Source organism: Rana temporaria, chromosome 3, assembly GCF_905171775.1.
Source record: "Rana temporaria chromosome 3, aRanTem1.1, whole genome shotgun sequence".
In the NCBI taxonomy this organism is placed as follows: domain Eukaryota; kingdom Metazoa; phylum Chordata; class Amphibia; order Anura; family Ranidae; genus Rana; species Rana temporaria.
Genome location: NC_053491.1, coordinates 26,845,531 through 26,858,063, shown reverse-complemented (window position 1 = coordinate 26,858,063; position 12,533 = coordinate 26,845,531). Strand labels below are relative to the sequence as shown.

Here is a 12,533-nt window from a genome sequence, read left to right as displayed (position 1 = left end):
CTGGGTGACTTCTCTCTGTTCGCTGGTTGAGATGGAGGGGAAGGCAGGAACATTGGTGGAAATGATGTAGAGATATATGGCTAGATTCAGAAAGAGTTGAGCCGGCGTATCAGTAGATACGCCGTCGTAACTCTGAATCTAAGCCGTCGTATATTTCTCAAATTGAGATACACTTAAATCTAGCTAAGATACGACGGCCTGCGCCGTCGTATCTTAGCTGTCTAGTTCCGCCGGACGCTAGGGGCGTGAACGCTGATTTACGCCTAGAATGCGTAAATCAGCGAGATATTCCTATTCACGAACGTACGCTTGCCCGTTGCAGTAAAGATACGCCGTTTACGTAAGGCGTTTTCAGGCGTAAGGTTATTCCAACAAAAAGCTGGCCTAGCCAATGTTGAGTATGGATGTCGGTCCCGCGTCAGATTTGGAAAATTTTACGTCATTTGCGTAAGTCGTCCGTGAATGGGGCTGGGCGTAATTTACGTTCACGTCAAAACCAATAAGTCCTTGCGGCGTACTTTGGAGCATGCGCACTGGGATATGTCCACAGACGGCGCATGCGCCGTCCGTAAAAAGGTCAATCGCGTCGGGTCACGATGCATTAACACAAAACACGCCCCCCTGTTCCTCATTTGAATTAGGCGCGCTTAGGCCAGCACATTTACGCTACGCTGCCGTAACTTAGGACGCAAGTGCTTTGTGAATACAGCACTTGCCTCTCTAACTTTCGGCGGCGTAGCGTATATGCGATACGCTACGCCTGCCTAACTTTAGGCTCTCCTACGTGAATCTAGCTAATAAACTATGAGCAGAGCTCAGGGAGAGATGCTTTGTCGACAGATCCAGGACTAGAAAAGCCGCGGCCAGTGAGTAGTGAATGTTTTTTGTCTCTCCCTGGTATTTCCCAGTGCCATATTTTAAAGGGGGGGGAGTGACAAGTTGCTTCCTTTTTAACAGCGAGCAAGTGAAATCTGATAGAGATAGAATATCGCGTAGCTTGCATTTTTATATGAATAATAATAGAAAAAGATTCTTGGCAAGGACACAGCAATTTATTTAGTAGCTGCAAGACAGTCAGACAGATGTCACTGCAGCATTCAGATGTATGCTTTTGATGCCTGCAGCCAGTATGTAACGCCTTAAATAGTGAGGATATTTGGGAAGGGAGGTGGGAGGAAATGAGTCTCTAACAGCCTCACCTGGGAACGCAGCTGTCCTGCATCGCCTCGGGGTTGGATTTCGCCATTCAGCTCAAACAACAAGTTAATACTCTGTGAAATAAGCAACTTTTTTTTATTTTATTTATCGCAGCCTAAACGCACAGCTTCCAAATGGAATACATATCTTCTTCCGCAGCCTGCTCTTTGGGTCTTCTTTAACCCAATAGCAACCCAACCAGCAATTGGGTCTTCAAGGACCATAGCATGGGAATTTTGTAATGGCAGACACCGTTTTTGTAAATGACTTCCAACAGTCATGACTTCAGTTTTCAATTTAGTTTGATTGCCGTAATACTGAACTGCAGAACAACCACCTTAACCACTTGCTTACTGGGCACATATACCCCCTCCTGCCCAGGTGAAATTTCAGCTTTCGGCACTGCGACGCTTTAACTAACAATTGCGCGGTCGTGCGACGTGGCTCCCAAACAAAATTGACGTCCTTTTTTCCCCACAAGTAGAGCTTTCTTTTGGTGGTATTTGATCGCCTGTGCGGTTTTTATTTTTTGCGCTATAAACAAAAAAGTGCGACAATTTTGAAAAAAATACAATATTTTTTACTTCTTGCTATAATAAATATCCCAATTTAAAAAAAAAAAACACACATTTTTTTTCTCAGTTTAGGCCAATACGTATTCTTCTACATATTTTTGGTAAAAAAAAAAAAATCGCAGTAAGCGACTGGTTTGCGCAAAAGTTATAGCGCTTACAAAATAGGGGACAGAATTATTATTTATTTTTTATTTTTTTTACTAGAAATGGCGGCGATCTGCGATTTTTATTGGGACTGCGACGTTATGGCAGACACATCGGACACATTTTTGGCGCCATTCACATTTATACTGCGATCAGTGCTATAAATATGCACTAATTACAGTATAAATGTGACTGGCATTGAAGGGGTTAACACTAGGGGGTGAGGAAAGGGTTAAATATGTTTCCTATAAAGTGTTCTAACTGTAGGTGGAGGGGGGGTGACTGGGGGGGGTGACCGATCTGTGTCTCTATGTACAAGGGACACAGATCGGTCTCCTCTCCAGAGACAGCACCGCTGTCTCTGTGTAAAACGGCATTGAGAGATGATCTCATATGTTTACATATGAGATCATCTCTCATTGGCCACACAGATCGCATCGCAAACGGCCACTCTGATTGGCCGTTCGCGGCGATCTGTAATTGGCTGTGTCCAAGGGACACGGCCAACACAGATTTTCCCCGCTGCGCGCTCTGGAGCGCGCGCGGGGACCGCCCAAAGGGGCGGACGTCGATTGACGTCCACTTGGATTTTGGGATCCGTGCTGTAGCCGTCAATTGACTATAGCGCGGGTCCCAAGTAGTTAATGGCACGTACACACGATCCGAATATTGTACGACGGATCGTACGACTTTTTTCGCTTAATAGTCGCAAGTAAAATGAAATAGGTTATTAAAGTCACAAATTCTCGTACGACCGAAAAAAATAATCGGAAGTGATGTCATGTGTTGTAATGTATTTGTATTGTATTGTATTTTCGGACGACAACTGTACTGACTAAACGAAAATTTTCGTGCATGTCCGATCGAATATTATCTGATGAACTGTCGTGATCGGCTCTTGAAAGTAGTGTACACACGATCCGAAAATCGTACGATTCTTCATCGGACGATCGTTTTCGTCCGATATTCGGATCGTGTGTACGGGCCATTAATTTGAAATCAGGTTTGCAGAATTGGTCTTTTCTGTAATGGGGAAGCACCTTGAGATGCTTGAGAGGGGATATGATTTCAATGTACGAATACCAAACTGGTGACCCCCACAATAGGGATACAACTTTTTTGCGGAAGGGAGTGGCCACTCATTAAAATGAGAAGCAAAGAGGTTTAACCTTAAACTATGTAGAGCAGTGGTTCTCAACCTGGGGGTCGAATGAGGATTTGCCAGGGGTCATCGAATCCTGCATCCTCGGCCTCGGACGAGAGGACATCCGTGATAGGCGGAACACTGAACAGAGGCTCTGCTGGGAAAATTAGTGTTCCGCCTATCACGGGACAGCCTGAGGAGGAGGCACGGCTTTTGAATAATGGACACCCGCAGCCTGAGAAACTCTGCAAACAGGAGAAGGTAGGAAGATCGTCGAGGCAGACATACTGGCACAGTGAGGCAGGCGTACTGGCACAGTGAGGCAGGCCTACTGGCACAGTGAGGCATGTATAATGGCACAGTGAGGGGTCGTCTTATACAGTGAGTATATCCCAAAACCAGCATTTTAGCTTGAAAATTAGGGGGTCGTCTTATACGCCCAGTCATCTTATACGCCGGCAAATACGGTACTTCAATGGAGAAGCTGCAGAAAAGCATGTAATGTGTTTTTTGCGGCAATTTGGGTTTTGTAATCTGCCCAACAACAAATTTGCTAAAAAAAAAAAAACGACCGTCGCATGTATATGTACGTCCACAGAATGGCACGTACAGGCATATGGGCGTACATGTACGTCCCCGCCTTTCCGCGGGTCGGGGGTCCAATCGGGACCCCCCCCCCCCGGTACATGCGGCGGTCGGTAACCTGCGGGGAGCGATCTGGGACAACGGCGCGGCTATTCGTTTATAGCCGCCCCATCGTGATCGCTCCCTGGAGCTGAAGAACGGGGAGAGCCGTATGTAAACACGGCTTCCCCGTGCTTCACTGTGGCGGCTGCATCGATCAAGTGATCCCTTTTATAGGGAGACTCGATCGATGACGTCAGTCCTACAGCCACACCCCCCATCAGTTGTAAACACACACTAGGTGAACCCTAACTCCTACAGTGCCCCCTGTGGTTAACTCCCAAACTGCAACTGTCATTTTCACAGTAAACAATGCAATTTAAATGCATTTTTTGCTGTGAAAATGACAATGGTCCCAAAAATGTGTCAAAATTGTCCGAAGTGTCCGCCATAATGTCGCAGTCATGAAAAAAAATCTCTGATCGCCGCCATTAGTAGTAAAAAAAAATAATTTAAAAAAATGCAATAAAACTATCCCCTATTTTGTAAACGCTATAAATTTTGCGCAAACCAATCGATAAACGTTAATTGCGATTTTTTTTTTTTTTTTGACCAAAAATAGGTAGAAGAATACGTATCGGCCTAAACTGAGGAAAAAAATGTTTTTTTATATATTTTTGGGGGATATTTATTATAGCAAAAAGTAAAAAATATTGCATTTTTTTTCTAAATTGTCGCTCTATTTTTGTTTATAGCGCAAAAAATAAAAACCGCAGAGGTGATCAAATACTACCAAAAGAAAGCTCTATTTGTGGAGAAAAAAAGACGCCAATTTTGTTTGGGAGCCACGTCGCACGACCGCGCAATTGTCTGTTAAAGCGACGCAGTGCCGAATCGCAAAACCTGGCCTGTGCATTTACGGTAGCAACAAAATGGTCCGGGGCTTAAGTGGTTAATTGAAACAATCGGCCAATTTATCGATTATGAAAACAATCGTTAGTTGCAGCCCTAATCTGTGTGTGTGTGTGTGTATACTGTGTGGCCCCATAATCTCCTATTTCCCGGGGGCCCATGAGTTGTCAGTCCACCCCTGGACAGGACCCGATCGCCTCTGGTAAGCGGTGGAGGGCACAGGAGAGCAGCGGGAGGGGGGGGGGGGTTCAACAAGAAGGCAGGGAAAGGCCAAAAAGCACAGAGATTTTAGATCGGGGGACCCGGAGAGAACAACTCAGCAGTTTTTATGCTTAACTTCACAAGTTTCCACCCAGTACTGAAAAATTGGTTTTGTTGGACTTGGCCTACAGAGTACAGTGGGCTTTTACATCCCTCCAGGGCTATTGATTCAGTAATATATTACAGTGATTCAAAGAGCCGTGGTTCTTCTCCCCCTCCTCCTCCTCCTTTTCACAAGTATGTATCTCATAAGCAGCTGTATCTCATAAACATCAAATAAACTTTGGTTGCTATATGGGTGTGGGGGCTGGTGTCGGGATTAGCAAAGCACTTCCAGCTTGTGCTCGGTTTTACTGCCTGGTATGTGATACTAACTGATAGCAGTAGACTTGTATACTTCACTTGTACTTTGCTTTGGACCTATAAACTCATGCGTCCCCTTTATGAAACCCGGCGACATCAGAGGACAGTTGCCCCATGCAGACGTTTCCTACGGTCGGCTTATATCAGTGTCTGGCGATAAAGCTCTTTTTGAGATATCGTTCTTTTTTTTTTTTCTGCCTTCGAAAGTCACGAAGACTTGAAAGAACTTGGCAATTCAAGATTTTTTTTTTTTTTTTATGGAATGCAAGTTTATTTGTAATAGTGTATAGTACGGAAGCAGCCATTAGTGCCAATGGGAGTGTAGTCTATGGTCAGCAATCCAACCGTTTCGACCACCAAGGTTGACCATTCATTACATGATGACGGCATGTAGATATATGTTTTTAGGTGGCAAAACGCCATACTATTGCAGATATGTTTCAGCATAATAAAGAAAAACACTTCTGAAAAAGTTAGTTGTCTGGCTTTAATGGTTCTGAGTCAGACCTAAACCATCCATGGAGCTCGTTCCAAGATTGCATCAGGGCGACCCCCAGGCCATTGGCATTCTCAGAAGGAGAGGTCAACACTGCCCTCCTCCATATTTCTTTCATGACTGATTTCTTTTAAACAATCTGTCATCTCCGAAAAAAGTATTTTGTTTCAGAGTCGCAGTTGACTTGCGGCCTAGTCTCAGGTTTGCTCAGTTGCCTTTGACATTGATGGGACCTTACTCTCAAAGTGGTGGATCCATTTTCCTTACATTAAAAAATGCCACAGATGGCAGATGAAACTTTGCAGTGAAATTGGGCAGAGCTGGGACCTTTTACAGCAGTTGTGTGCAAACTGTGTTCTGTGGGCCGAATGTGGCCCTTTGCGTGCCTTTATCTAGCCGTTGAGGCATCATTCCATCCACTGATACCAGAGATGGGGCACTATTCTTTCCATCAACACCAGTTTTAGGGCACCATTTATCCCAGTAATACCAACAATGGAGCACCATTCATCCCAGTAATACCAACAATGGAGCACCATTCATCCCAGTAATACCAACAATGAAGCACCATTCATCCTAGTAATACATACAATGGAGCACCATTCATCCCAGTAATACATACAATGGACCACCATTAATCCCAGTAATACCAACAATGGTTCACCATTCATCCCAGTAATACCAACAATGGTTCACCATTCATCCCAGTAATACCAACAATGGTTCACCATTCATCCCAGTAATACATACAATGGAGCACCATTCATCCCAGTAATACCAACAATGGTTCACCATTCATCCCAGTAATACCAACAATGGTTCACCATTCATCCCAGTAATACCAACAATGGTTCACCATTCATCCCAGTAATACCAACAATGGTTCACCATTCATCCCAGTAATACCAACAATGGAGCACCATTTATTCCAGTGATCCCAACAAAGGGGCACCATTCCATCCACTAAAACCAATGTTTCCTCCCGCTGATGCCAGAGCGTTTACTAATCCCACTGGTCACAGCCTGCCCCCCCCCTAGCCTGAAGAATCGTTAACTGGCCCTATGTTTAGAACTTTTGGGGACCCCCCACTTTAGAGGTAAGGTGAAGGAAAGAATAGTTTGCTATACAATGGTAAAGACATGTCTGAATTGGAGAGAAGGTTGGGTTGGCTATGGGTTATCTACAGTTGTTCTTGGGCCGTACAGAGATGTCTTCAGGGAGATATACTTGCTTCTGCAATCATTGCAGTGTTCCTTTTATCCTAATGAGATGATAAAAGCTCTATACTTGAAGCGAAGCTCCAAAAATTAATAGTCAGCAGCTTCAAATAATTTAGCTGCTGACCTTTTAATATTAGGGCACTTACCTGTCCAGGGATTCCACAATATCGGCACCCTAGCCAATTTTTCCAAATCTTTCCTCGTAAGGGAAACCGGCAGTGAAGCCTTGCTTTTCTGAATGGAGCGGTGGAAGGGGGCTGACCCTCCAGGAGACCTGCGGCGAGGTCTCCAGGAAGTGGGGACGAGTATTTTTTATTTATTTTTTTAAACCAGTACCCGTTCTTCCAATCCCCCCCACCCCGAAGGGTGCCAAATATGGCAGCGGAGGGGGGAGGAAGCATATAAGCAGAGCTTCCCATTTGGGTGCAGCTCTGCTTTAAACTGGTCCTACACCTGTCGAATTTTGCTCAAACATTTTAGTTTTTGGAACGTTCGTTCAATTTTCTAATGGTTAGATCCCTTGTTTTCAACCATAGTGATGAGATAATTTAGATTAGGATGGATTTTTTTTTTTCTGAGTAAACAAAATTCTAACACTAAGGCCGCGTACACACGATCAGTCCATCTGATGAGAACGATCCGAAGGACCGTTCTCATCGGTTAACCGATGAAGCTGACTGATGGCCTACACACCATCGGTTAAAAACCGATCGTGTCAGAACGCGGTGACGTAAAACACAACGACGTGCTGAAAAAAACGAGGTTCAATGCTTCCAAGCATGCGTGGATTTTTAACCGATGCTTTTGCATACTAACCATCAGTTTTGACCTATCGGTTAGGCGTCCATCGGTTCAATTTTAAAGCAAGTTCTACATTTTTGGACCAAAGGTTTAACTGACTGATGGGGCCCACACACAATCGGTTCGTGTACGCGACTTGAGTGTTTTTTAGTTTGGGGGGGGGGTGGGGGATACCAATATTGTGAAGCCTATTCAGTTTAAGCCTGGAATTCCATTTAAATAACATGTCTGGATGAAATTTTAGGGGCTTTCAAACAGAATTGGTTGACTCGGTGGCGGAAAAAAAATTGTTCTGATGAAGAATTTTCTTTAAACATTTGAATGAAAATCTAGTTGCGTGTGGCCGGCTTTACCCATTGTGATTGAAAAAGAAACTCCAATTTTTTTTTTAATTTTTAGACTGATGAAATTCAGATCTGTTCAGGTTTATTGCATGGACATGAAATTTCTTGCTGATGTAATCAAGTCAAAGATTGCTTCCATGTTTTGTACCTTCTGTTTCATGATGCGTTTGTTTGATCACAAGATTTTTACGTCTGTTGTGAAGTTATGAAGTCACACATTTTTGATAACTTTTGTTTTGTATTTGCAGTGGTTGGCTCCTCGTGCAGAATTCTGAAGTGTAACTCCGAGTTCTGGTTAACAACATCAAACTCCCATCACCACATAGGCGCAGAGGACCCTGTGGAGGTTTGCACAGCGATAAGGTCCTACGCCCATTGCACGCGCCGCACTGCCCGCTATTGTAGAGGAGACTTGGCTTACCATTCAGCTGTCCATGGCATTGATGACCTCATGATCCAACACAACTGTTCGAAAGATGGCCCGACCTCTCAACCTCGTGTACGCACTCCACCTCCATGGGACAGCCAGGAAAGGTCTGACAGCCCTGAGGTCTGTAATTACGAGAAGAATTTTCACCGGCATGCTTCAGCCCAAAATTACACCCACTGCGGACTCTTTGGGGATCCCCATCTTAGGACGTTTTCGGACACTTTCCAGACCTGCAAAATACAGGGGGCATGGCCTCTTATAGACAATAATTACTTGAACGTGCAAGTTACCAACACTCCTGTTCATCCAGGGTCTGCTGCAACTGCTACAAGCAAGGTAAGTTAAAGTGATACTATGGGTTTGTTTTTAAAAAATAAAAAAAAAATAACAAACATGTCCTTCTTGCCTCCACTGTGCAGTTCGTTTTGCACAGAGTGGACCTGGACGTCCTCTTCTGGGGTCCCACGGCGGCTGTCTCGGGCTCCTCCACGCAAGAGCTAACCCCCTTTGGGAAGCGCCCTCCCAAGGTGGGTTCCTTCGCGGGCCCGCTCCCATGTTCTACACTCTGCGTGCATAGCCGCTGAGTGTATGGCCTCGTACACACGACCCAGGAACTCATCGTAAATGAAAGATCGTTTTTCTCGACGAGTTCCTTGTTAGGCTTGTCGAGAAACTTGACAAGCTTTCTTATCGTACACACTGTCAAGACCAAATCTCTTCGTTCTCAAACGCGGTGACGTACAACACATACGACGGCAGGGGAAGTTCGATTCCACTGGCACAACCCGTGGGGCTGCTTTTGCTAATCTCATATTACTGCGTGTTAAGTAAAAGTTTGGCGAGAGACGATTCATGCTTTTCAGTCTGTTACAGCGTGACGGATGTGCTATCTCCATTACAAACGCTACTTTTACCGAAGGTGCGCTCCCATCTCATACTTTATTCTGAGCATGTGCGGGTTTCATATCATACACACGATCGTGTTTCTCGTCGTAAACCAGCCCGACGAGAAACACGACGAGGAAATTGAGACTCCCGACGAGGAAAAAGAAAACTTGTTCTCTTATTTTCCTCGTCGAGTTCCTCAACAGTTTTCTCGATGAAAAGCGTACACACGACTGTTTTCCTCGGCAAAAAAACTCTGCCACCAAGTTTCTTGATGGATTCTGTCGAGGAAAACGGTCGTGTGTATGAGGCCTATGACTCAGCCCCGCCCCCAGGCACCCGCATCATTGGATTTGATTGAGAGCAGCGGGAGCCAATGGCTGCGCTGCTATCAATCTATCCAATAAAGAGCTGAGAAGCCGTGGGGAGAGCGACGCGGGATCGCGCCCACGGGAATTCGGGGCTCAGGTAAGAAAAACGGGGGGGGGGCACTACAAGGTTTTTTTTTTTTTTGGTTTTTTTTTCACCTTAATGCACAGGATGCATTAAAGGGGTTGTAAAGTTTCATATTTTTTCACCTTAATGCATCCTATGCAGCCATGGAGAGAAGGGCGCGGGATCAAGCCCTTGGAAATTCGGGGCACAGGTAAGTAAAACGGGGGTTCGGGGGGCAGACGCGGTAAGGTGTTTTTTTCACCGTAATGCATAGGATACATTAAGGTGAAAAAGACACCAAGGTTTACAACCCCTTTAAAGTGGAGGTTCACCCGGAAATGTTAATTTTTAACATTAGATTGATGCTCATTTTGTGAAGGGGAATCGGGTGTTTTTTTTAAAAACGAAGCAGTACTTACCGTTTTAGAGAGCGATCTTCTCCGCCGCTTCGGGGTATGGGCTGCGGGACTAGGCGTTCCTATTTGGTTGACAGTCTTCCGACGGTCGCATCTAACGATTTTCCGAAAGTAGCCGAACGTCGGTGCGCAGGCGCCATATAGAGCCGCACCGACATTCGGCTTCTTTCGGCTACTCGTGACGCGATAGATGCGACCGTCGGAAGCCTGTCAATCAAATAGGAACGCCCAGTCCCGAAGACCATACCCGGAAGCGGCGGAGAAGATCGCTCTCTAAAACGGTAAGTACTGCTTCGTTTTTAAAAAAATTACCAGATTCCCCTTGACAAAATGAGCATTAATCTAAGGTTAAAACATTTTTTTTGGGTGAACTCCCGCTTTAAGTCTTCTACATTGGTGGCCTGTGGACTGTCTTGGTGCATGACCAACAACTTTGTACGAAGGACTCACAGGATGCTGAAGCAAGATCCATGTACCTTTTTTATGTTTGGAAAATCTTACAAAGGAAAGTCTTTTTGTTTCCCATATCAGGCTTCCTTCCTTCAGCTGCATATTTTCCATTTTAGGTTTGAAAATCTAAGGAATTTTCTCATTTGTTTGTCTGAAGCTTTATGGGTTAAACCATTGTTGCTGCAGACTTGTACTGAGTGTAGAGTAGTCAGAGTTGGCCATTTGATCTCTAGATAGCTTTAGATCTCTCCTGGCGCTGTGTTCGCATTCTTTCCATTCTTTTACGCTTCGGGCTGAAGGATCAATTAGACTTTTTTGACACCTTTGGCCTGAAAGCTAAATAGTATTTTATTAATTGTCTGTCTTCCAAGTCTATGATATGTCTATTTTGTACGTTTTTTTTTTTTTTTTTTAAAGACGTGACCGCCTACAAATGTAGAAAGTATAAAAATGCCTTCATACTAAGTGTAGATTTGATCCACCTCCTGTTGTGTTAAGGCATGCAAACACTTAAGCCTTACTCCACTGTGTTTTTTACCTGAACTGCCAGATTGGTCAGACAGACCTTCCCTCCCTCGTGAGATGTGACTGCACCCTCTGACGGGTTTCACCCATTGCGCTTAACCACTTGCTTACTGGGCACATATACCCCCCTCCTGCCCAGGTGAATTGCGCGATCGTGCGACGTGGCTCCCAAACAAAATTGGCGTCCTTTTTTCACCACTAGTAGAGCTTTCTTTTGGTGGTATTTGATCACCTCTGCGGTTTTTATTGTTTGCGCTATAAACAAAAAAACTATTTTGAAAAAAATAATAATATTTTTTACATGTTAATTTTTTTTTTTTTTCTCAGTCTAGGCAGATACGTATTCTACATATTTTTGGTAAAAAAAAAAAATCGCAATAAGCGACTGGTTTGCGCAAAAGTTATAGTGCCTACAAAATAGGGGACAGAATTATTATTTTTTATTATTTATTTTTTTACTAGAAATGGCGGCGATCTGCGATTTTTATTGGGACTGCGACGTTATGGCGGACACATCAGACACTTTTGACACATTTTTGGCGCCATTCACATTTATACTGCGATCAGTGCTATAAATATGCACTAATTACTGTATAAATGTGACTGGCATTGAAGGGGTTAACACTAGGGGGTGAGGAAGGGGTTAAATGTATTCCCTGCATAGTGTTCTAACTGTAGGTTGGGGGGGGGTGACCGATCTATGTCCCTATGTACAAGGGACACAGATCGGTCTCCTCTCCAGAGACAGGATGCTGTCTCTGTGTAAAACGGCAATGAGAGATGATCTCATATGTTTACATATGAGATCATCTCTCATTGGCCGCACAGATCGCATCGCAAACGGCCACTCTGATTGGCCGTTCGCGGCGATCTGTAATTGGCTGTGTCCAAGGGACACGGCCAACACAGAGTTTCCCCGCTGCGCGCTCTGGAGCGCACGCGGGGAACGCCCTAAATGGCGGACGTCAATTGACGTCCAGTTGGATTTTCAGGTCCGCGCTGTAGCCGTCATTCCGGGTATGGGTCTTCGGGACTGGGCGTTCCTTCTTGATTGACAGTCTTCCGAGAGGCTTCCGACGGTCGCATCCATCGCGTCAGGAGTAGCTGAAAGAAGTCGAACGTCGGTGCGGCTCTATACTGCGCCTGTGCACCGACGTTCGGTTACTTTTGGAAAATCGTGACGCGATGGATGCGATCGTCGCGTCGGAAGCCTCTCGGAAGACTGTCAATCAAAATAGGAACGCCCAGTCCCGCAGCCCATACCCGGAAGCGGCGGAGAAGATGCATCTCTAAAACGGTAAGTACAGCTT

The 12,533-nt window shown here is 44.9% G+C and overlaps 1 protein-coding gene across 1 annotated transcript in view; it reads left to right on the top strand.

Moving 5' to 3' along the window:
- The window catches only part of RGMA (repulsive guidance molecule BMP co-receptor a), a 105,045-nt gene that overhangs the window by 89,223 nt on the left and 3,289 nt on the right, over positions 1–12,533 (top strand). Inside the window, exon 3 of the mRNA XM_040342361.1 lies at positions 8,331–8,848. Within this exon, the coding sequence (XP_040198295.1) occupies positions 8,331–8,848 (518 nt within the window). The remainder of the gene's footprint in view (positions 1–8,330; positions 8,849–12,533) is intronic.